Genomic DNA, 24,664 nt, shown 5'->3' on the forward strand with positions numbered 1-24,664 from the left:
CCCATTTGGTAGTAAACAAAAAACTGTAGAAAAATTATAAAACAGTATCCTCACGACTCCCATAGACTGTTGTTGATTGTTTAACACATGATCAGGATATTAGGATAATATGTGCTAAAGGTGTCTCATCTTACTTCACACTACTATATCACAATATGATGTACTGTATAAATATAACTTACCACAATACTATATAATATATCACAATAGATAAAATTTTACAAAACTTTAAATATAATTCATATGAATTGCAAACCCACCTTGTAGTTCCAGTTTCAGAATATTCTTCAAATTGTTCGTTAAGAAACGGATCCCAAAAGTCGTCATCACTATCAGAGGCATCAGCATTGTATAACCGAAGATTTCTGTGAAAAATTGTCAATGAATATTTTTCCTTCAAAAAGTTTGTGGTGTGGAGGCAATTATTGTTAAACTTATCCAAGTTTTAAGTAAATCTAGACATTAACTGCTTAATATTTTGTAAATCTGGCAATTAATCGATCATTTATGTTGTTGAATTAAATTAATCGATCATTTATGTTGTTGGATTATGTTGTAAGAGAATATACCAATTGCTACTAAAACCATAACAAACAAAGTAGATCTGTTGTTGAAGCAAATAAGATGCGAAAAAAACATTAATATAAAAGAGTTTGGAGCTTTTTTAGTGTCAAAGTTGAAAAAACTTGAAAATTTCTTGTTTCACTTACGTTGTTGTCCCATGTTTAAGATCCACACTCGATGTATCAGTGTCTGTTATTAGCTGTGTGGGGGAACTTCCTTTAGAACCGAAACCAGTGTCATCTGTTTCATCTCCAGCCGCCAACCAAAACTAACAATCCAAATAGACAAATGTTTATTTAAGGAAGTCTCTGGTGAGGTTTACGAGGTAGTCCCCTAGGACCTAGGTGATGGGTAATGGGTAGTAGCCTACAACATTAGTGTTTTGAGTTGTACGATATCTCCTTTAGCATCAAAATAAGAGATACAAAATTTTGGTAACTATAAGTAGAAAGAAATAACTTCAACTGATTAAAAATTAAAATCCCTTGAAACGACAACCTCTCATTAAAGCAAGTGTTACACATAGTTTTACATGCTTACTAGTTGTAAAAAGTTACCTTGTCCTTTATATCAAGAGATTTTAAAGTACCAGAAGTTTTATGAAGACCCCCTGTCTTTCTGCTTCCAAGATCCTGAAACAACATATGTTGAATTTCGTTTTAATTAAATACATTTCTGTTAGTTTTAAATTTAAAAGATTAAAAATAAAATTTAACAAACTCTTTAAATCACAGGAAACCAAGTAGTAAATAACATGAAATAATTTCTTATTAGGTAAAAATTGTTTAAATTGCGGATTTGCGGTATATACAGATTTTACCAAACTATATAAAATGTTAAACCTATAATTTAAAAAAAAACGTTTTTTATCTTAGCATTTTAACTTTCTAATAACATAATCCTTATCATGGAAATCCTGAATTTAACCTAAAATTAAAAATAAATGAAAACGAACGGTTTGTGAATCTGTTATTCCATCTTCACTTTGTCCAGGCAGTGTAACAATTGATCCAAACCGAGATTGTCCGTCAAATATTTCAATCTTTCCACTTGTACCACCCTTGCTACGACCGTCTAATATTTCATCAAGAATTTCAACGGTTTGTGCCGTCTGTGTTCGATCTGGCCATGGTTTGATTGCAGATACCTGGTTCAGGAGAAATAGTAAACCAAAACAAAAATCTTGTAAATATTTCTACAAGTTATTTATTTGGCTGTAAAACAATGTCTAACTCTTTCTATACCATTCAAATCAGATCACTTCCTAATCAGTGGACAACAATGCCTTTTCAGATAGGCTAACAGCAACTTTTTGGCATTTAACAAAAGTATTTGAAATTTAATTTCATAAGATATAGTTATACTTTATTGGTAAAACACAAACCTTTGACTTTGTGTGTTTAAACAGTGTCACCAATATAATGTTGACGGGAAATATCATGAGACTGACGATTGCTCCAACTGCAATATCCGACCATCTGAAATAAACATCTTCCACCAAACCAGAATCACCGTCAAAATTTTGAAACCAAAATGCGCTGCAGGAAATAAATAGAGTTCACAAAAATTTTTAAAATTAAGTTTAAACTTTAATTAGAACTATTTAAAAAAAGTTCATCTGATTGGCTTTTTCTAATATCATATTTACACGCTAAAAAATACCGGTACATTTTATCCTAAGGAAACCAATAAAAATAAAGTAATATATAAAACTTAATCTGCTCATCTGAAAATTTATTTTTACTGGTGTTTTAATGTCTCTGTTGGAAATATAATTATGCCCGCCAGCAGCAGTTGTTAAAAATTCATTTCCCAAACATGATTATTTGAGTTATATGGATAGAAACATGGTAATACACACCTCGCCACCATGAACGAATATAACAGAGTCACACAACATGTGAGTCGTTGCACGAGCGTGAAACGACTACGCTGTGGTCGTTCAATAAGTGACAACCACAAATGGGCATCCTCCCATCCATACGACATCTGGTTGCCAAATAAATACGAGAAATCTTCCATTTCTTCTTCAGCTGCAAACATAAATAGGTTTATTATTAAGCCCTAAGCGATAACCGTACAACTAAGACTAGTTTAACCCAATAGAAGGGATATAACGGTCACAGGTTAGTGGTTATAGGGACAGGGTCTTAGTGCTAAACAATCCTTCCAGTATTTTAAAAGAACAATCTTGGGTTTGTACATAAACTAAATCTGAATATTTACTGTAGGACATTCCACATATTTATATTTATACTAACTTGCAACTCTGATAGTTCTAGCGAGACAAGTAGCATCCTCATCATTAGGATAAACTTGCAACCAACTGTCAACCAGGAAATAATATTTTTCACCATTTTGTAAATCCTTTACCATAACTCTGCTCAAGTTCCAACCAGGGTCAATACCTGTGAAAATAAACTTTTAATATCGTGACATGTTTGTAGGGGTAAAACATACACACAATGTAAGGTGGAAAAAGCAAAACTAGCGTGATGAATTATTGTAGTTATGCATTGTTTTATTCTGAGCGTGTTTTATGTTTTATTCTATGTCTACATTAAGTTACAGAGCGTGAGTTATATTAGCCATTGCCGCTTTCCTTTGTTTTACAATATTGTCACATTAATGTGTTTTGTGTGCTGCCGTTGATTGGTTAATTGCGTGGGCGTGACGTTACATTTTATAGCTTAAGAATTAAATCAGTTCCTTTTGGTTAAGTACGTGAGCAGTCTATTTTCATCTAAAGAAGAAAACTCTACAGTAGTAAGAATTAACATCAGTTTTTATTACAAATAAGTGGAGTAATATCCCATTAAGAAATTTGTACCTGTATTATCATGCCATATCTTGATTTTATAAAGTGTTCCCAAACTTGTGTCCGATGCAACTTGAAACACGTCTACAGAACCTCTTTCAAATGAACCTTTCTTATAAAGATGTTTTGAACCAGTGCGTGATTCATATCCGTACAAACATATTCCAACGTTTGCTGTGGTTCCTGAATATTAAAATCAAGTAAGTAAATATTTTATTGATCCCATGCAAGTGACCCAACCAATCTAACAGTGACCAACCTAGAACTAACAGGCTGCAACATAGGAGTTAAAACACACTAGTTGTATGTTTCAAGTTGATTCCACCAATAAATACAACTTCAATTCTAACTTACCACTCCCGATGCCGGGTGATGTCTTGATAGTTATTTCATATTTATGACTTCCATTGTGGCCACATAAAGGAATCAAACTTGCGTTTTCGATATCTTTTAAATCCAACTTACGTGCCCACATTGCACCAAGTATATAAACAACAAATACAACTATCACAACAATGAGTGCGATTGGATTCAATCTAAAATCAACATCCTGAAAAATAATTGAATTGATAGAACATCTTTTAGAGTAACAGCACTTAGATCTTATGGGTTTGTTTTGCATCAAATGTTTTTTTATAAAAGATTTATATTTCATCAGTTTGCATTTTTGGTGATTAGTGGAAGTTTAGTTTAACTACATTAAAAACCATGCATTTCCACTAACAATAAAGTTTACCAAAGTTATTGCATAATCATTTTTAACTTACAGCTATAGAATTGATATCCACAATATTAGGAGGACTTATTACAAAAGATCCAAATGCTGTTAAATGAGCTGAGAGACAAACAGCAGCAGATGGAACGGTTTGGTCGGATGTTCGTAATCCACTTATACTCCATTTCTCAGTCTATGTTTGGTAAAATGCAAATGATAATATATAAATATATTTATTCAGTATGCAGTAATATGATTTAATAATTAGTTTGAGTAATCAATAAGCATTTTTTTTTAATATATAGTGTAAATTTAAATCAAACCTAAAAAGGCTTTAATTCTTAATTTACTTTTTTATTGCAGAGTACAAAGGTAGAAAATTCATTCATTTATAAAAAAATCTGTAAAATAACTTTTAAAAAATCTGTAATAAACTAACATCATTGTCAAAGTATTGGCACGAGCTGTAGTAAACACCAACTCCAACTTTAACAGTATGGTGTTCAAAGTAACTGCTGATGTTGAGATAATAATTGGGAAGCAAGTTTGTTGCGTTACTGGAAAATAAAATATGTTATAATATTACATACTAATGTATTTAAATAATATACTTCAAACATAAACGGGATATAACTTATTCTACAATTAATAAGCATGAATAATTTAAATGAATGACTTTGAAAAATATTATTTAAGTTTTGACCTATTTAGTTTGTATTCGTAATATTTTAGTTTGGTAACTGTAACCATAATTAACATGGAACAGCAGTATGGTAAATCACAAGTATGAATCATTAGGATTTTTATTATGCTTGGCAGCAACAAATAATTATAAAAAATAATTAACTTTAGGTAGAAAGTAAATGCATACTACACTTTTCACTTTGGGGTCTAATTCAGGTTGTATTCATTAAAGTTTAATAAGAAATATATTGAATTGATTATTTATAACCTATGAAGATGGTGGGTTGGTAACAACATATTTGTGAAAGAGTTGTAACTTGTAAAGTTAATAATTTTCAAACATTTGCTTACGCAGGGTTCAAATATATTGTGTAGTTTCTATGGTCACTTTGAGATGAAACAAGATTTTCAGTCAATCTTAAATGTTTGTTGTATTTCTCCGCAGTTGGTGAAGGAGTGAAGTCAAAAAAAACATCTGTTTCATTATTATTAGAGGTGGTGGAAATATTTATAAAAGTAAAAGGAACATATTGTTCTGCTGCATTTGATTTTTCCAAAAAGTTTATTTTTAAAAGTATATATACATATATTTATATATACTTATATGGTTGTTGCAGAGTATTTATCGATTATCAAATATCTGGTCTAGTTGGAAAAATAATATTAAAGACAGTTAGATGCACGGAAATTGTAATGGGTGGAGCTGTGATAACGCTTAATCAACAAAGGACAGGAGAGTTAAAATGTTGATAATGTGCAGTTAACGAAATAAAATGCTGATAGAATTCTTGGTCTACATTTACCATTTAACAAGAGACTCTATTTTCAATTCACAAAGCAGTTTTGGTAGATGAACAAATAAATGACTAGCATTGTAATTAACTTGCCTGGGTTGTAAATTAATATTATATAGATCAAACTAGTAATACCTTTCAATCATGAAATATTTTATTATAAACCTATAATACTGTTATTTTGTCTTACCAATATATGGATTTGGTTCAGTTTTGGTTGAAAATGTTTCTTTATCAAACACAACCATGATATGAACTGCAGTGTAAGGGTCTGTGTTGTTATTGGTGATTGTCACTTTAACAGATTTTAAACTTGGTAAACTTTCTTCAACAAAAGAAACTCCTTTCTGTGGAAACATTTAATTTACAGTAATGTATAACTAAAATATATTTTAAAAATACAGTCAACCAAACAAAGTTCATCATAATCCGGCCCCTACATCGCCCTTTCTCTCTAAATAGTGCACGCGTCTGCTCCCGATCGTCGATCAAGAAATACTCGCTTTTTCTCTCTAAATAGTGAACAAAGTCTGCTTCCGATCGTCGATCAAGAAACACTCGCTTTTTCTCTCTAAATAGTGCACGCGTCTGCTTCCGATCGTCGATAAAGAAACACTCGCTTTTTCTCTCTAAATAGTGAACGCGTCTGCTCCCGACCGTCGATAAAGAAACACTCGCTTTTTCTCTCTAAATAGTGCCTGCGTTTGCTCCCGATCGTCGATAAAGAAACACTCGCTTTTTCTCTCTAAATAGTGCCTGCGTTTGCTCCCAATCGTCGATAAAGAAACACTCGCCTTTTCTCTCTAAATAGTGCCTGCGTCTGCTCCCGATCGTCGATAAAGAAACACTCCCTTTTTCTCTCTAAATAGTGCCTGCGCCTGCTCCCGATCGTCGATAAAGAAACACTCGTTTTTTCTCTCTAAATAGTAGATGCATCTTCTCGGGGAAATGGTCCGTTTAACCGGGGAAGATTGTACGTAAAAATGTATTTAGATTCGGGACCAGCAAAAAGCGGTCCGATTAAGCGGGTGGTCCGATTAAACGGGGGCCGATTAAGCGGGGTTGACTGTATAAAAAAAGGTAGAATATAAAAATAAAAAACCGCTTGGAAATCTTAACCTACTAATTTGTATGCGCTAGACCTCAAAGATAAAATTCATTTAATTTAATAGATTTTGAATTCTAGTTCAACCTAAACTGGACTTGTTACAATAGTGATCAGTTTAAAAGGTTTTGTATCAAACCATCCAAGTATGCAAATGTGTAGTGTACGCAATATTTTCATCAGAAAATTCTGCCAGAAACAGAACTAGTGAGCTTTTAGTAAAAATAACAAACCCTCGGAGAATAGTTGGTGCTGTTTGAGAGAGTAGCAATCTCGCTTGTATCATCATTAGGAATGAACTGTCTGTTACTTGGAGCCATCACCATTCGAATCAATTGACTGTCAGGAATCACTGAACCAACTATAGAAGAATCTCCAACTCCAGCCAAGTTCTTTACTTCAAGTGGTTCAATTTTATCGTTGTTATGGTAGCTGAACTGAAGAGAGGGAACTCTAGTTGAAATGTTCGCAATCCTGCTGTCACTTGATAATGAAGTTGTGAGAAATCCAAATGTAAACGGGTTCTAAAAACAAAAGGTTTCATAAACATTTTTCTAATTTTAAATTTATATCACAGCGAACATATAACATTTGTCTTTATACTTCAATTTAAATTTAGTTAAACAAGAGAGCAGAGTTCTAATGAAAGGATACGTATATTCCAACTTTGTTGATAAAGTCATAGCATATATATATTATACAGTATATACCATAGAGTTTATGAGACCAACACTTGGGAAATAATCCCAAACACTAGCGATTAATGACTTAACCCACTGACTCTTAACATACAAATCGGGTAAATGAATTATATTAACATGAAATAAATTAGAAAATATATTAACAATAAAATAAATAAATTACAACATAAAAACTAAATAACGCACTTTAATCATATTAATTTCCATTTCATGTTGTAACATCCATATACAAGCAGAAAAATTCATCAATAAAATTTGTTCAATCACGTTCAAACACATCTTATATTAAAGTCTTTAAATAAAAAATTTAAAATACAAAAATACATGTTTAATAAAATTATAATTACCTGTTCAGCTACAAAGAACATATAAAGTATCTCAGTATCAGCATCCAGATCAGAGAAGATGTAATGTGGCAGTGACATGTGGCAACCATTGTTCATTACAGTGCTGAAATATATTAGTAACATTGTATTGGTACAACAATATAAATGGTCTAAATATGTAGAACTTAAATGGAAATGCCAATATAAATTAGTTTAAAAAACTGAGCGTGTGTATTGTAGATATAAAATAACTTTAAATAGATGTTTAAAAAACTGTGTAAAGATATATTTTTATTAATCTGGTAATCAGTGCAAAACTAGCGGGAAATAACAAAAAGTGAAAGAAATTGTAAAAAACTAAAAATAAATAAAACAAGACCAACCTGTTCATGGTAGCAGGTGTGGTACGCGCACTCACAGATGAAAGAGCCGATGCGTTGATAAACACAGGCTCTTCCCCTTCTACTTTCCCATCCAATATATTCTGGTTAAGTTGAACAGCTGAGTCAAGCAACCTGTTTACCAATGTTTTCCGGTAATCAGCGCTTAATGTGGGATCGGTGCTCATAACTGATGTGTCTGGTAAATAAAAATACAGTGGTTATATAAAATATTTTTAAAATTAGAACTATTTTGGGGTATTTAATCAAAAAATGTAAAGTTACACAATGTAAGACAATTTGTGCTAATAAATAAAAGTATTGAATTATTAGGTCAAATAAAATAATGTTAAAGCAAACTATGCGATTTCATATGCCAGTAAACGTTATAAATCAACCAATTAATAAGTCATTGGAAAACCATAAACTAAATTTTTATTCGTAGCATTTAAACATTTGTAGTTTTACCACAGTTTGCGTCTCATTATAAATTAATATTATCTTTTCTTTTCATTTTTTCACCTGCTTCAAGGTCACCAGATGAAGCTTCACCAGTTACATATACATGATAGTTGGCTGAATCAACCATGGAACTGACGATCCCCATAAGGTTGGTTGTCACAGAATAAAATAAAGTCTGACTTGCAGATTCAACATATTCAGGCATCTGACTTGTGAGTTGTTCAAGTTTTTCAAGGCTTGCAACTTGTAATTCATTATCTTGCATTTCCGATGCTACTTGCTGTTGAGTTTATATATAAGAAAATTTTAACAAGAATATATAAACTGTTGCTGGCAGTAAACATTGTCTATGCCGATATTTCAACAACGAACTTAGGTTGCCTTTTTCAGATGAAATACAGAGAATTTTACCTTAACACCAAGAAACCCATTATTTCAAATATTTAGCACAAAACTAGGATCTCGTGTTTGAAATATCTATATCTTCATAATATTTTTTAGCTACATTTGAATAAGGATTAAATTACATCAGTTAATCACATTACATTTGACTGGTAACCAATGTTAATTCTAAATCATAAAATATTTTAGCCACAATCTATTCTTAATCTAATGTGATTAAGCTTATCATAATTAGGGAAATAATAAGTATATATATATATATGTGTTATAAATAAAAATCAACCAAACACATTGGTTCTTACCACACATTGCTTGAATACGGTTGTAACTTGTTTGATTTCATCTAATGTATTAGTGGACAGGGAAATAACGGTCTCTGTAATATTTTGACGAATCTCTTTACGTAGTTGGAATTCAGAGTCTACTGTACTGTGACCTTGGTTGTCGGATTCCTAAAGTGAAAAATATTAAAACTTTTATCTCAATTTGATAATTATGTAAAATAAAAATTGTATAAGAATTGAAAATAATACAAAACACATTGTTTTGTTTGTTATGAAGTAATATTATCCTAAATTTTATAACCAAGGTTGTTTTAAATAAACCATTGCTGTGGGGAACAACAAAATCTAAAATAGATATTTCAGCGAACTTATTTGCAATTCATATAATAATAGAACACCCAATATATTGCTATAAAGTTGCCCAGTCATGTGACGATAAACACATTCCTTTACAATAATCCAATGAGACAAAGTAAAGTTGGCAAAGTTATCATAATTTACTGCAAACACATACCTGGTTTAATACAGTGATAAGTCCAGCTGCAAAATCAGCAACAACTTGTGGGTTGCTTGATTTTTTCAACTCCAATAGTTCATCACTGGTTTTATTAACCAGCCATTCAACTGTGTTGCTCTTTGCATCAACAGGTAACTTCACGTTGAGAACTCTTGAGTAATAAAGTCAAGTTTTACCAGCATTGTTTAAACAAAAATAAAACTATTGAGACGTTACATTAAATGAACATCATGAATTAAAATAACATTATCACCTTTTTTAATAATACAAGTAATAAAGCAAATCAAAACACTAAGCTACCAAAATAACATATATACGTCATTATGTCAATAAATATAACAAATAATTTAAAAAAAACATTAAAACTGGTAAATTATCACTCAGCAACATTGTATACCAATGCAAGTAACAAAGTAAGTAAATAAAATATAAATAACTAACTTGCTGATTCCAACCGTGTAAGTTCCTAATTCATCTTCCACACGAATCTCGATGACAATGTCGTATTCGTTTGTTTTATATCCAAGTGGAAGGTATGCCTATGTTATACAACTTGTTATTACATTTACTGGGAATTGTTAAACATTCCATAGAAATTAGTGTCGAATAATAAATTTCATATAAATGCGAGGAAAGTTGTAACGCCACGCTTGTCTCAAGGATCAAAACTAATGACGTCATCACCAAGAAAGGTGCACATGAATGTGCTCATGTTTAGTCATAACAAATATAAGAAATATTAAATACAAAGCACCTCATATGTAGATAATGTTCCTTTATAAATAACAAAGTCATCCACTTTCACCCCTTCATTATATCTGATAGCAAGTATGGTGTATATGAGTGGTGATATATCTTCATCTTCCCAACCAGTGCATTCAAATCTAAGAAAATCTCACTAATTTAATTGTCCCACTGACATTTTTAATTAAATATACTTTTAGAAGAATATTTTTGGCACTCGTATTTTATATCATAATTTTTTTTTCCATCCAAAAATGTTAAAACTTAACTTGAATTCCTTAGTCATACTGTGTTAAAGGGTAATTCATTTACATTTATTGAAAGTATATTTTATTCCACATCTAAATATATTTTAAGCATTGCAATTTTAACAAATATCATTTTGCTGCTGTTTCCAGTGTACTAGTTTTTGTATTTAGTTTTGTTGCAGTGATACTACATATATAAGTAACACGATATACTAAGAAAAGCTTAAAACTTACTGCACAAGAGTATCAAGTACATATATTTGATCACCAGAGAAGTTGATGTTACACACCCCGTTAACTGGGGGTTTGTTGGCGTACAGGATGAGTTTGGAATATCCTTTAACACCGTTCACTTTAATCTGAAAAATTGTTGTTTAAAATAAACAACATTATTTTTAAGTTTGACAGCCAATTGATAAATTGGTGGGGAAAATAAATTGCTTGGATGATTTGCATTGGTTTTGCATTGAGCCTGTCGGTGACAGTGTTTACATGGAAAAAATGAGTTGTATTAATAAATAGATTCTTCTACTTCAGTAGTTCAGAATACCATACGACTGTTGAGCTTCGGAAATTTGGTCATTAAAGCTTTGTTGTTATTATTTTATGTTTCATATTTAAGTTATTGCAAACTGTATGGTTGTAAACAGTTTTTTATGTAAACAAAATCCCACCGTAAGTTTGAACTCATATTCATAATAAGATTGAATTGCTCCCACTCGAACCACCAAGTACCTCCCACTTGAACCAGTTGTTGTTGTAAGTTTGTTAAGAAGGAAAGGAGTTGATGTCACATCAGTTGCATTACGACGAAATGCTTCCCAATGATATTCCAACTAAAACATAATTGTATGTGTGCAATGTATATGTAATATAGCGTGAATTTAATTTTAGATCAAGTTTATAATTAGATAATAGATATACTTAAATTTAGCTCGAAAACATATTTATATATTATTAGTATAATAAAAAGTCTCCATTGCAAACTAAACAAATGTTTTTTCTTCCGTTACTAATTACGTCATCTTTTCTGTTGCTGCAAGTTTCACATAATCCTGACAACACGAGATGATGAGATGAACTGATCTGAATACTTGATTGCTTCAAACAAGAGTTACAAGTCACTTTCACTGTTGGTATCGTACACCCCACAATAGTAACCTGGAGAAAAATAACAAGATTTTTTTGTTCAAAATGTTTATACTAAATATTATGCTATAATAATTTTTGCACCAAACCTGAAGCTGCACTGGTAAATAGAGTGTTACACAGGAATGACAGGATAGTTTAAATGAAAAAAGCAGATTTTTTGTTTTTAACATAGCCATATTAAATTGAATTCCTTACACTTTGCCATGATGAAACTTTTATTTTTCCTGTCTTATTTGCCACAACAGTGAAGTTATATTCCCTTCTCGGAACAGCGTTTTTGAACTCAATTGTTGGACCATGCATAGTCGTAAAGCAGTTGTCATCACTATTTGTTACTGCAGACCCACACTAAAATATAAAAATTCATTAATTAGAATGAATGAAACCGTCATGTGACAAGGACAGTCGTTACAACATGTTCTTTTCCACCACTCATGAGTTACTACATATGTAACTTTGTGGTTATTTATTGATTTATTTAAAGTATGGCTGACGATTTAGAAAACAACATCAGTAAGCACTGGATTGAAGCAACTGCTGTTAGGAGTCTTGCCCAAGGACATACAATTTAAGGCTGACAAAATAAAAGATAGAAAATTTAAGGAAAGTGCCCAGCTTTGAATTAAAATGCAGAGCAAAAATTATTTTATTTTGTATTCTTTGCACAGTTTAGAAGCTATAAAACATTATGACTATTCCACACACATTCCCAACCTAACATAACCACACATATTATCATTTTATCATTTTATTTTTATATGTCCAAGCTACATGTATCAACTAGCAATTTATTTTATCTTGGGAGCCAAGTCAATACTAACGCAGTACTAACTAACTATTGTAAAAAAGACACAAAAGGCAGCACCATGGGACTTACTTTGAATAGGAATCGCCAAAATGTTAATGTTGTAATTAATTAATTAATGTCTAATTTGACTAAAAATCCAAGCAAACTTGAGTTTGGTTTTGACCAATTACCTGAATATCTTCCAACTTTGCAGGCTTGCTTGAGCAACTCCACTCGTATGTGATCACTGACTGGTCAAGTGAGTTTGGGTCATAATCTGGGTCAAACGAAGAGCTAGCATCTAGTTTCACATTTGTTGACATGAATCGGTAAGTTCCACCTGATATTACAACCACCAATGGTGTTGGTAACATCTGAAAAATGATTGCCAGGAAATAAATAAACCCAGTTAGTTGGTCAACATAAATTTTTCATAGAAGGATTGTTGCAAAATTTAAAAACACTTCATGTTTTTAAATTAACACATTTAAAACCTAACAAGGATATTGCCATCAAGTAAAGTATAATATTTGCAACATGTACAGTAGTTTTCAACTAATGGGCATTAAAAATATCTTTGGCAGGGCTAAGTTACTTGACTTTCAACTATAAATAAAAGAAACATCGTTTCCTGGCTCCATTTCTTATTTTCCCAAGTAATTTTGAATTATTCCAAACTACAAACACTTCGTACCCGTATTTTAATGACTTGTGAATCAGTAAGTGGAGTATTTTTATACGACACGCTGCATGTCACACAATAATCACCAACTTCTAATGTTAATGCTGGTAGTGTGAGTAAAGGGGTGTCTGCGTCCAAGCTCTCAGTATTCTAAAAAAATAAATTGTTCAAGTTTTATCACTTCTTATGTTTACCATACTTACCACTTTGGTTGAATCAGTTAAGTCATGGCATGTTAGCTGTTGGTGTATGGTCCATACATACTGTACGTCATATGCAGTACAACCATCAGTTGTAATCCGTGTCTCCAGATACAACATACGTGATCTGTAAAACACAGGTTCACCATCCGCAGCAATGCTTAAGGTTGGTTTTCCACATGCCAGCTTTCCAACAAATATGATCATGGATTTAATAACCTGAGATAACAAAATGTTTATTGGATAATAAACAAAAAGATGTGATCAAATAAGTCACATTAAAATGTTTTACAAAAATAAATACCACCTATATTAAATTAAATTCCACAAATATAAACTTACATCCGCAGCTTTATTATAAGCACGCACAGTGATATTGTATGTACCAGAAGTTGCATATTGATGTGTGTGTATGGTTTTGTTGGATTGCACTTCAGTTACCCCATCTTTGAAGTCAATATCATGAAGTACATTGGTACCCTGTCAAAGCAGATTAGGAATAACACAGTGATTATTTGTGACATTGAGACAGTGTTTGGTGTTCAACTTAGATCAAAATGCAAAAATTCGAGCCTGACATTTTGACCACCTAACCTCAATATAGCATTTAACCCGAGCCTGCGTAACACAGGATGCCAACAAAACTTTCAATGCGGCACAATCATTTATATGAATGTAAAAAATAAATTTGTCAAGATTTTTGTGATAAAGAAGATTGTGTCCAATCCAGTGTAAACTTTTTTGAGTCATTTATGCTGTTCTGTAAGGGTAAGGACCGACAGCAAGGCACGCCATGAAACCTAAGATTAAAAGTCAGAGCCTTACCCCAAAAACATTAATATAAATTTGGTTAAGAATAAAACTATCAAATAATATAATGTTTGACAACAATTTTTGACTGAGAATATATTATAAGTAGTCGGTGCTCTGTTACTGTATTTTATTAGAATGTATAACATAATACTTTAAATTGCACTTCTGGTTTAAAAAACATAAATGTTATGACTTAACACCGAAGAAGAGCCAACGTTTCATTAGATGGCAAAAAAAGGCATTTTATGTCCTTCAGTAAAAGAAATTTTGAGTATTTAATTATATTATCCGTAGTTCAATCCCTATCTAGTTATCCTGTACAATGGAATATCAAGATAATTGTGTTATTTTTTAAACGAAAGCTTTTACTGACTAGGACATTTTTTACTATTTTGAATTGTTTGAAAAGTCTATAGTAGGTATGTAAAATTGTAGATAAAGTAAAATAGTTTGAAAAACAACTAAAATCAACAACCAAGTGGTAAATACATACAGTGGTTGCAACTTCAATTAGGAAATTTTGATCGGTAAATATGTCGCCTTGTGTTAATAATGTGATGCTTGCTGTTGGTGGTTGACGAATCTAAGTAAGTTAAATTAGTTACGTTGGTGCATTAAAATATATGTAATTTACATGAAATTTACAAATGTTACAAATGTATTGGTTATTATAAGTTTTAAAGTAAATTTATTTTTAATTGCATATTTAGTGTAACTAAACCAAATATTAGAAATTTATTTTTTATTTAGCGTAGTAAAATAAATATTAATAACCTGAAGTTTAAAATCCTAAAGAAAAAGTTTTAAAATCTGTTAAATATTATTAGTACATCATTAGTTACATTTGATTATTTTTTGCTTCGTATTTAACAACAATTGGTGTATTTTGTTATAATTCAACCAGAATTGCACAATATTATGAGTGCTAGATCAAAGGATTATCAAGGCCAGATTAATGGAATATATCAAACCTAAAACCAACTTACCATAACAAAAATACTTTTTGATGTTATGTTGACAGCATTATCTGCAATTAATCGAATCTCAGTGTTGCCAACCACAGAAAATTTAAAAGTTAAAGAGTCGCCGGTTCTGTCAACACTGCTTGCATCAGAGTTGATTATTTTCCATGAAAATGTAACGTTAGTTCCAGAAGTTATGATTGCGCTGAACGTGTAATCTTTATCATTACGAAGATACTGCAATAAACACAACATGAGATAACAAAGTTGCTTGAAGGACTTTTTAAAAAGATAAATTGTTTAAAAATACTTTTATTGCAAATATAAAGCAACAAAGTTATGCTTCTGTTGCATATTCATATTTTCTTTATTGGTTTCTTGATTAGATGGTATTTTGAGGGAAATCTTTAAAAAAAATCTGACGGTATAAAAAGAGTGTTGATAATTTTCAGATCTCTGATATTAGATGAAAGATGATTAAACCAAAACCAACAGGAATAAAGACTGATTCATATTTAATATGTATAAGACTTAACAATAAACAATTTAGATTATTTGGTTTATTGGAAAAACTACAGCAGTACAAATAAATTATTGCTAAAATAATTATTCTAATTAATACGATAAAGGCGGTAAAATATATGAAGCTGATTTAAATAACTTTTTATATACAATCTTTTTACAAGCATACTTTACATTAACTTTGTTTTATAACAAGTTCTAAATAACTTAAACCTTACTTGATTCTGAGTTAAGCCATTAATATCAAGACCACTGATTGGATCTCTAACATAGACAACCTGTGTATGTTGTAATGAGGTTGCGTTGTTCGATGCTATAACTTGGACCTGGAATAAAAAAATATGGTAATAAACAAAGCACAACCAATAGTATAGTCAGGTGGCGGAAGATGGGACACCTTTAGCTTATAATATCCAATAGCCTGATCGTGTTTTTTTTTTGTTTACAACCTAATTAGACAAGACAATAGAATGAAAAGTGTCCCATCTTCCCCCATCCTACCACATGTATTAAAATTCTCATTGTGAATCGAGTAATCAACTGAACTTAAACTTTTGGTAACATATGTTTATTGTTTGATGGTTTACTCATTAAATGGTACTGTTTATTATTAAGTATTAATGTCTTACTTCATAAACTCCACTATAGGCAAATACATGTGAAGCTTGGCTGCTTGTTGATGTTAGACGTACACCTTCTACACTGGTAACAGAGTCTCCAAAATTATACAAAAAATGAACTTCGCTGCCACTTGAGACAGTTGCATCAACCTATAGCAAGAACAATTGCATAATATGGAATATATTGTACATGCAAAACTGTTTATAAAGTCTAGAAATTGTTCAAATATTTTACAGGATAAACAGAAAAGATAGAAAGCAAAATGTATTGGAAAAAGTGGCAAGACAATTTGATCAACCAATGACAGTCATGATGAAATGTTGATTATATTAAACACCATAATACATATAGGATGTAACTCACTCACCATCAAACCATGATTAGTTGACACAATATTTCTTTGCTGATTATCCACAGTTATGTTAACAAGCAAATCCAACACGGGAGATATTACATACACTGTTGTATCTTTCTGGTCCCAACTTACTTTGTTACTTGCATTAACAGACAAAGTGTACACTGTGTCATTGCCCTGTGTATATGTAAAAATTTAAAATATGTTGGGTAGAAAATGCCTAGGAAGTTTTAAGCATGCCAGGATAAAAACATTACAAAACATCATTTTTATAATGCTGTTGTAGATTAATTTTTAGTTGAAACCTTTCAAAGTAAATTAAAAAAGACAGTATATATATGCAAAATAAGTTTAAACACAAAACAATAAATTTCACTTACCAATGAAGCCAATGAAGCATATTAAATCTTATACATGTCTGGCCAGAGTTTATATAATAATATATTACACAACATTATTTTGCAATTGTGAAATCAGTTCACAAAATAGTAAATTATATATTTATACAAAAACAACATAATGAAAATTAATGTTGCAAAATAGATTGTACCTTAACAATTTTAAAACATTATACAGCAGTAACATTATCAAGTTTTATAAAATAAGTTTTTAAAAGTGAAAAGAATGAATATGTTAACACTTTTCTTACCCCCGTAAAATTCCAGTAAAGTAGATTTCTTTCTATAATTCTCAAATCAGATTTAACACCAGTGACTGTTTCCGTATACTGCCAGTAATATAACACACCAGTACCAGTTGAAACATTTGCTTTAAAAAGTGTGTCAGTTCCATAAGCCACATAGAACGGCACAATTGGGTCTATGTGTTCTACTTGCAAACCTAAGAAGCAAAGTTATTTAATTTAAAAATTTCTTTAATAATCACCGTTGTGGTCATTGGGAAAAAACACTTAAAGACATTGCTGCAGCCTAGTGGTCACTATTCAGTTGTATAAACAAGCAAAAATTCCACTAAAGTTGCATTCTTGACAAGTTTAATTGAAGCATACCGAATTTTATTGTAAATTTCAGATAAAATTTTAAACCAGAGAAGCAAATTAGTTTATTAAAAACACTAATTTACCGGTAATTTCATCTTCCACATAAAGGGTGAAACTGACAGAAATTTGATTGAGTGGATTTTCGACATCAACCAACACTTTGTACATCCCAGGTATCGTGTATGTGTGTTCAAACTCATCATTATGATAATCCTTTGGGTTGTCGCCATCAAATGCTCTCCATGTGTATGAGACCGATGAACCGCTACTAACGGAGCCCTGGTGTGTATGTAATAATCTTATATCCTTTTTAAAATGTGTATTTGATGATTTTAACACCACTTGCCAATTTAAAAATAAAACCAGGTTAAAATTTGCCACATCTTGATATTTTTCTTTTACAATATACATATAGTAATATAGACCAGGTTTGTACACATTTATTGTCATGAAACACATTCATATTACTTGAGGTACTTTGTACCGTGACTAAAAGTGTAATCACACTATTTTTGAATATTTTTAACGTTTTAGATTTAATAAATGTTGCACAATATTATTATATGGGCCAGAACTTTTTAGACAAAACTATCTATTGCTTTAAAATTCCATTGAACCAAGCATAACTTACCCGAAGTTTTAATTGAGTTCCAGTAACAATAGAGTCCGGTGGACCAGACCCTTCCTTGGTAATCTGCACACCAGCGATTCTTTGTATGACATTTAATGTAATTTTCTGGGTTTGAGTTGTGACAGTATTGGAGACATTTACCCACACATAGTACAATGCATTGTTTGGGAAAGTATAATTGATTTTCGAAACATCTGAAAGGAAATGAAATTCAATTAAAATGACACGAAAATACATAAAACAGTCACAAGTGTGGGTCCAATACAGCAGTATCCTATCTTACAAATACCAACCATTTAAACCAAGAACTAAGAAACATTGATGGAAAGTTTGCATTTATAGTAAAGTGCACAAAGTGTTTAGAATTCTCTTTACTGTTATTTTATTCTTCCTACAGCAATAGGTTACATGGTGGGAAATACTAACCAGTAAACTCTTCTAAGAAAGTGGCGTTGCCTTCCATTGTAATTCTCCATTCATAAAACACAAACTGTGCTTGACCATGGACTGTGGTAAGCACACTTGCCGCGTTATCAAGCAGTGCTTGAAAATAAGTAACCTCATTTTCAGCAATGTAGTTGGGAGGAGAAGTTGAGTAGAATGATGAAGGATCATCTGATGCAATAGAGATGCTGGATATCGGATCAGCAACAAGAAATTGAGCTGAGCGATTCTCAGAGCTTACCTGGTACAATGAGGTTAAAGGAAAAAAATAGAAATTAAATAATGAATAATTAACACTTTTTATCCTCACATTGCGTGAGGAAGGCAAGGATATTTTATTTCATACTTGACATATACAAAATTTGTGTGTGATTGATTTTTTTATGTATTTTTGGCAATTTCTGACAAATTGATCAATTTCACAAAATAAAGCTATCAGCATCAAGAACCGAACTTCAGTTATGTTTCAGGTGCTGTAAACAGTGTGCGATGGTGCCATTTACATTATTCATTACTTTAAAATTAATAATAACGTAGAGATACATGAATTAAAGATTTAAATTATGATAACTTATGTCATACTAAGTAAAACAACATGGAGAAAAAATGACAAATAGCGGAATTTAAAATACATTAGAAATAAAAAAAGTATGAAAAAGTAACATAAAAAAGAACATGTTCATTAAATCCAGTAACATAAAAAAGAACATGTTCATTGAATTTTTCTGTCCAGCGCCATGGCTTAGTGGTTTAGGCGCCTGCATCGAAACCAAAGTTGCCCCGGTTCGATGCTTGATGGCGATACTAATACTGGTCGGCCTATGTGTCCTTGGGCAAGACACTTAACGGGTCAATAATATTTGTCTGACTGCGATGCCGGTCACACGAAGGACTTAAATGGACTTTCTGGGTGTTGGGGTAATGGGCCAAATCTGGCCTAAATTCCAGGTCAAGGACCTCACCCATAGTTGACAAGGACCTCACACATAAAGAATAAAAAAAAAGAGTTTTAAAGAAACTGGCTTAAAAATTCAAAAAAAGTGATCTACAAAAAACTTACAATGTTTTCAGCTTTCAAAACCACGGTATATTCTCCAGATTGTAGAAATTCTTGTGAGATTGATTTTCCTGTTCCATCCCATTCATGGATTGATTTTAAACTTGGCGTTATCTGCAACATTAAGTATTATTAATGAAGCAATGGTAAAACCATATATATATATAGGAAAATACTATAAATAAAAAAGTTTAAGCATTAATTAAATGAATTAAGATACTTTTTTGCATATTATCTTGTAAGTTATTTTTAATATAAAAATCATCATTTTTTTTAATAAGATAAACTACAAGAGTAATAAAAGACAGCATGAATGAAAAAGAATGTGCATAGTAACATAATGCACTTTACGTATTCGAACTCAAAAAAGCAGTGACTACCTTCCAATAAAAGTCGTAAACTTGATTTGAAGTTAAGTTAAAGTTGATAGTTGTTCCAACAACCACTATTGATGGTAACGGTTGAATTTCAAATCCAAACACAGGATGATAAACAGCAATGGATGTTTCCTTAAATTTTCTGTCAATCAAATTGGTAGCAGTTACCGTCATTACGAAGTTATCAATTGTCCCGTTGTATATATGTTGGACCTAGAATGAAATAAAGCATGTATTGCTCAGTTGCCCTTTGCAAATCAGTCAACAACAAGATAATGCAATCATTATTAAATGTGCCTTTGTTTTAGAGCAGTGCTCTTCAACCGGTGTGCACGGTGCACCCTAGGGTGCACCAAAATATGCCAGGGGTACACCAGAACAAAAGGGTATACAAGGGTGCATTACAAACTTCAACAATTTTCAGCAATAATATTCAGTTATGAACATTTTTAACAAACTTAGCCACTTTCCTACAGTTTTTTTATATGAATTCTATATCTTGTATCACTGGTAATCGAGAAACGTCATGAGTTTTACGTTAAAACAATCAGGGGTGCATGAGTTTGTCGCAACAACTTTAGGGGTTCACCAACCCAAAAAAGGTTGAAGAGCACTGTTTTAGAGCATAAAATATTGGGTTCAAGACCGTTGTAAGGAGATGTGTTGTTGAGAAGAGGCATGTTTCAACCAAGTGGTTCCTAATGTGTTGTCTACATTGGCAGTCAGAAGCCAGAAAATATATTCCTTCAATTACATATTTTTATTGCAGCAAAACATGAATAAAATAAAAAAGAAAGACTCACTGGGTTGCCAGTTTTAGCTAGAGATCCGTCACCAAATGTCCAAGTATAAGTAACATTGGAACCAGAAGAAGTTGCAGTGTAAGTGACAGTGTGACCGAGAGCGATTTTAAATCCATACTCAGAACTTGTTGTAAGGTCCAAGCCTGTGCCAAATTATCATTGAATTTGTAAATATATTACAACAATGTAAATGTTTCAGTAATTGAAATTAATATTTACCAAAAAATTAATATTAAACAAAATGTTAGTAATAACAAGACAGTTTTAAAAATGTATGTAGATTTAAAACAACTTTTCTAGCAGTACTAATTTAGAAAGATTATATTTTTATATGCATAACATTCACCTGATATTGGATCTTGTACAGTTGCCGTAACTGTACCATTCATGTTACTCACTAAGTTCTGTGCATTCAATTTAACAAAGTAATCACCCGCTTGATTGTATGTGTGGCTGACTGAGGCTAAAGTCGAATCAAATATAAGAAATTATATCAATTAAAAAAATAGCACATTTAATTTTTATCACAAGTAAGCATAGCTCTAACAAATGTACATCTACTCTATAAGTTTGGAAACCACATAAATTTATTATACAATATACTAAGTTCAGAATCTGAACTTCAGACATAAATGTAGAAGCCCAACAAAAAAACTTAATAACTTTGTTTTTTTCATCTTGCCTACTTCATTTTATAACATTATATTAAAGTTTAGTTGCTCTGCAATTAATAAATGCTAAGGTTGATTTATAAATACCCATATAAAAACAAGGAATGTATCATGATCAATACTTAAAACTTTAGGCTATGCTGGCTATGCATTTGATGTCAAAACCATGAACTTACCAGATAAAGTAGACAGTGTGGTATTGTTACCATCACCAAAGTAAAGTACATACTTTGCATCTGTGCCACCAGTGACAGTAAATGTAAACTCATGGACTGAACCTGTAGCTACAGCTTGATTTACAGTGTTAATCAAAACACTTTTGACTTCTTCTTGCACACATACATTGAACATCTGCAATTGGATTTACTTTCAGTGAACAGAATATAAACTCAAAAAATGAAATTTCATGAAAATAACATGAAGTGATAAATAAATACACAATATCTGACTGCTTGTAATTTTCTTAGAAGAATTATATGAAAAAAGGCTAAAATGGAAAAAAAGTGATATGAACGTAAGCAGAAGGTTTTCCCCAAACTATGTTTCAAAACACATTAGTGGTTCCATGAAACTTTCATCAATTTAAAAAAAATACTTTTACAAATAAAAGTGTATTGTAAAACATTTTTAATTATCTCATATTTTAAACAAATAAGGAATTGGAACACGACTCACTTTAGTATCATGGTTAGAAGTTCGAATGCTGTTCACAGTCACAGATCCAGAGTAAATATTAGCAACAGAGTAAATGTGGGTAGCTGTGTTGTTCTTGCTCACATTCACACTGGATGAACCATCTCCAAAATCCCATTCAAATGTAAACAAGTCGTAACTGGAAAAAATTTGAGAATGGTAATATTGTGTTTACAGTTTACTTAAGACATGGCGTCATTCATTATTTAAACTTCACATACCAGATAAAACATCATTATTATTATTATTTAAATATGTTGAAATTTATTGATTAAATATGTTGAAATTTGTGAAAAACTTCTTTTTTTAGGTTTTTAAACAAAAAATATTTCTTTAAGGACACCTTGGTACAAATTATAAAGAATGGATTCTAAAGTCAAAATATTTAAATATTTATACATTAAAGTGTATATTACATCTTGTGCTCTTAAATTGCTTTGTGGTATTACCTGCTTGTTGGCATGACAACATGCAAGATTGACAAGTCATCCATTTTAAAGCATGTGGAAGTATTTACTGAAACAATTTCTAATTGGAAAACATTAACCTGTGATTGAAAAACATTATTTAATTTTGTATTCAAACAAAAATACTTTCATTTTTTTGATTATTTAATATTTTGACAAAACATAAGAAATCACCAAATTTTAAAAATTTGATAATAAAATCGCTAATCACTTTTTAACCAAATTTCAGAAAAACAAAGATATACGTTATTCTTACCTCAAGGGTTGTATTGAGTGAATTGATTGGATTTGTTGCAGTTATAGTGACGTGAAAAATGCCAGTGCTTGAATATGTGTGAATATAATTCCACTGAGTTTGGTTTTCCGCAACTGGAGAATTATCACCGAAATCATAAGAAAGAAATAAAGTTGTTCCGTTGCCGGTCACCACACTTGCAGAAACAGTTGTTGTTTGTGTAAATTCTGTTGGCTCATCAGACCAAGCTGTGAGTTCTTTAAAAAAATTAAAACAATTAAAATACTTTGCTTTATTTGTAAAAATCTTTTATAAAAAGTAATATACTTAAGCCAAGTAAAGAACTTTGTAGATAATGCACTTACGGGTGATTCTTTCATAGACTGTGATAACTTTCCAAGCCTTCATGCTGCTTATACCATTCTCAACTTTAACGGTGACATTATATTCACCAGAAGTGGTATATGTGTGTTTTGGGGCCGCTGAAGGGGAAGTCCCATCATCCCAATCAAACTCCCGATTGGTTTCATAAGGGGAAGGTTGAATTGTTGTGATCAACTGATAAATAAATATTATTGTGTGTAGGCATGTAAAGCTTCTTTGAAATTAAGAAAGTTGAGACATGATATTTATTATAATAATGGTTGTCGTCTATTTATTTTTATCATTTAATTTATTAAAATATTTAATTTATATTCATTATACACAAATTGATTTAAAACCCTTAGAATTTTATAATTACCATTAGTTTGCGGCTAATTTACGTCAACTTTTAATGTTATTCAGACCTTGGTCAGTATACATACTACAGGTTTGCTGGTAATGCAAATAAACAAAACATCATGTTTGATACCCTACTTTACCTCAATTTCCTCATTTACAGCAGGTTGGTTAGCAAGTGACAACTCAAGTGAAATGATTTTTGCTTTTACATGAAAACTATGAGTTAATTCAACTGAGTCATATTCATTGGAAATTGTAACCTGAAAAGTGGGAAAAATTAAGCAAAAAATTTAAATTCCTAATTTTTATATCTTTCCAATTACATTAAATTACTCAATGAAAAACACGTCATATACGTTGGTCCCATACAACGCAAACATTGAAGCACAACAAAGAATAAGGTGATAACCTATCCATCTATAATTGTATAAAGTAAATCAACAAAGCTCTGTTGGATAATTTTACCCAACAGTTTATTGTCATATTCTAATTATTTTCATCTCGTACACCACATTCAAATTAATTATATATTTTTTCCAAGGTAGAAACAAATATGCCTAATTTTGTTACTGTGATGAAAACAACTTGTATATAATGTAGAAATGCAATAAATTAGGTCAGGTAAAATATATGTGGCAGTTTTAGTTTGTTATAAGGCACCTATAGTTCATATGGCTAACTGGCATTCATTTATCCCAATTCTCAGCGTGTCTTAGATATATATA

General features: G+C 31.2%; 1 protein-coding gene across 3 annotated transcripts in view; it reads right to left on the bottom strand.

The window, feature by feature from the left end:
• Positions 1-24,664, bottom strand: part of LOC149729575 (polycystin-1-like) — a 50,943-nt gene that overhangs the window by 10,330 nt on the left and 15,949 nt on the right. For all 3 annotated transcript variants that reach the window (XM_089885697.1, XM_089885698.1, XM_089885699.1), the window contains 48 exons: positions 24,080-24,199; positions 23,582-23,774; positions 23,238-23,473; positions 22,964-23,061; positions 22,497-22,653; positions 21,998-22,172; positions 21,497-21,613; positions 21,151-21,293; positions 20,351-20,560; positions 19,974-20,084; positions 18,896-19,154; positions 18,470-18,663; positions 17,922-18,117; positions 17,488-17,678; positions 16,851-17,015; positions 16,492-16,632; positions 16,081-16,188; positions 15,365-15,577; positions 14,872-14,961; positions 13,908-14,045; positions 13,569-13,784; positions 13,378-13,515; positions 12,875-13,057; positions 12,092-12,244; positions 11,765-11,905; positions 11,419-11,580; positions 10,979-11,103; positions 10,507-10,636; positions 10,194-10,291; positions 9,750-9,903; positions 9,254-9,403; positions 8,610-8,829; positions 8,091-8,286; positions 7,729-7,831; positions 6,914-7,204; positions 5,766-5,922; positions 5,133-5,256; positions 4,537-4,654; positions 4,150-4,290; positions 3,737-3,932; positions 3,395-3,565; positions 2,826-2,972; positions 2,426-2,597; positions 1,949-2,102; positions 1,520-1,711; positions 1,122-1,196; positions 711-832; positions 261-365 (listed from right to left, as the gene is read on the bottom strand). In XM_089885697.1, coding sequence (XP_089741823.1) covers positions 261-365; positions 711-832; positions 1,122-1,196; positions 1,520-1,711; positions 1,949-2,102; positions 2,426-2,597; positions 2,826-2,972; positions 3,395-3,565; positions 3,737-3,932; positions 4,150-4,290; positions 4,537-4,654; positions 5,133-5,256; positions 5,766-5,922; positions 6,914-7,204; positions 7,729-7,831; positions 8,091-8,286; positions 8,610-8,829; positions 9,254-9,403; positions 9,750-9,903; positions 10,194-10,291; positions 10,507-10,636; positions 10,979-11,103; positions 11,419-11,580; positions 11,765-11,905; positions 12,092-12,244; positions 12,875-13,057; positions 13,378-13,515; positions 13,569-13,784; positions 13,908-14,045; positions 14,872-14,961; positions 15,365-15,577; positions 16,081-16,188; positions 16,492-16,632; positions 16,851-17,015; positions 17,488-17,678; positions 17,922-18,117; positions 18,470-18,663; positions 18,896-19,154; positions 19,974-20,084; positions 20,351-20,560; positions 21,151-21,293; positions 21,497-21,613; positions 21,998-22,172; positions 22,497-22,653; positions 22,964-23,061; positions 23,238-23,473; positions 23,582-23,774; positions 24,080-24,199 — 7,589 coding nt within the window. The remainder of the gene's footprint in view (positions 1-260; positions 366-710; positions 833-1,121; positions 1,197-1,519; positions 1,712-1,948; positions 2,103-2,425; positions 2,598-2,825; positions 2,973-3,394; positions 3,566-3,736; positions 3,933-4,149; positions 4,291-4,536; positions 4,655-5,132; positions 5,257-5,765; positions 5,923-6,913; positions 7,205-7,728; positions 7,832-8,090; positions 8,287-8,609; positions 8,830-9,253; positions 9,404-9,749; positions 9,904-10,193; positions 10,292-10,506; positions 10,637-10,978; positions 11,104-11,418; positions 11,581-11,764; positions 11,906-12,091; positions 12,245-12,874; positions 13,058-13,377; positions 13,516-13,568; positions 13,785-13,907; positions 14,046-14,871; positions 14,962-15,364; positions 15,578-16,080; positions 16,189-16,491; positions 16,633-16,850; positions 17,016-17,487; positions 17,679-17,921; positions 18,118-18,469; positions 18,664-18,895; positions 19,155-19,973; positions 20,085-20,350; positions 20,561-21,150; positions 21,294-21,496; positions 21,614-21,997; positions 22,173-22,496; positions 22,654-22,963; positions 23,062-23,237; positions 23,474-23,581; positions 23,775-24,079; positions 24,200-24,664) is intronic.

Source organism: Ciona robusta, chromosome 10, assembly GCF_009617815.1.
Source record: "Ciona robusta chromosome 10, ASM961781v2".
Taxonomy (NCBI): Eukaryota; Metazoa; Chordata; class Ascidiacea; order Phlebobranchia; family Cionidae; genus Ciona; species Ciona robusta.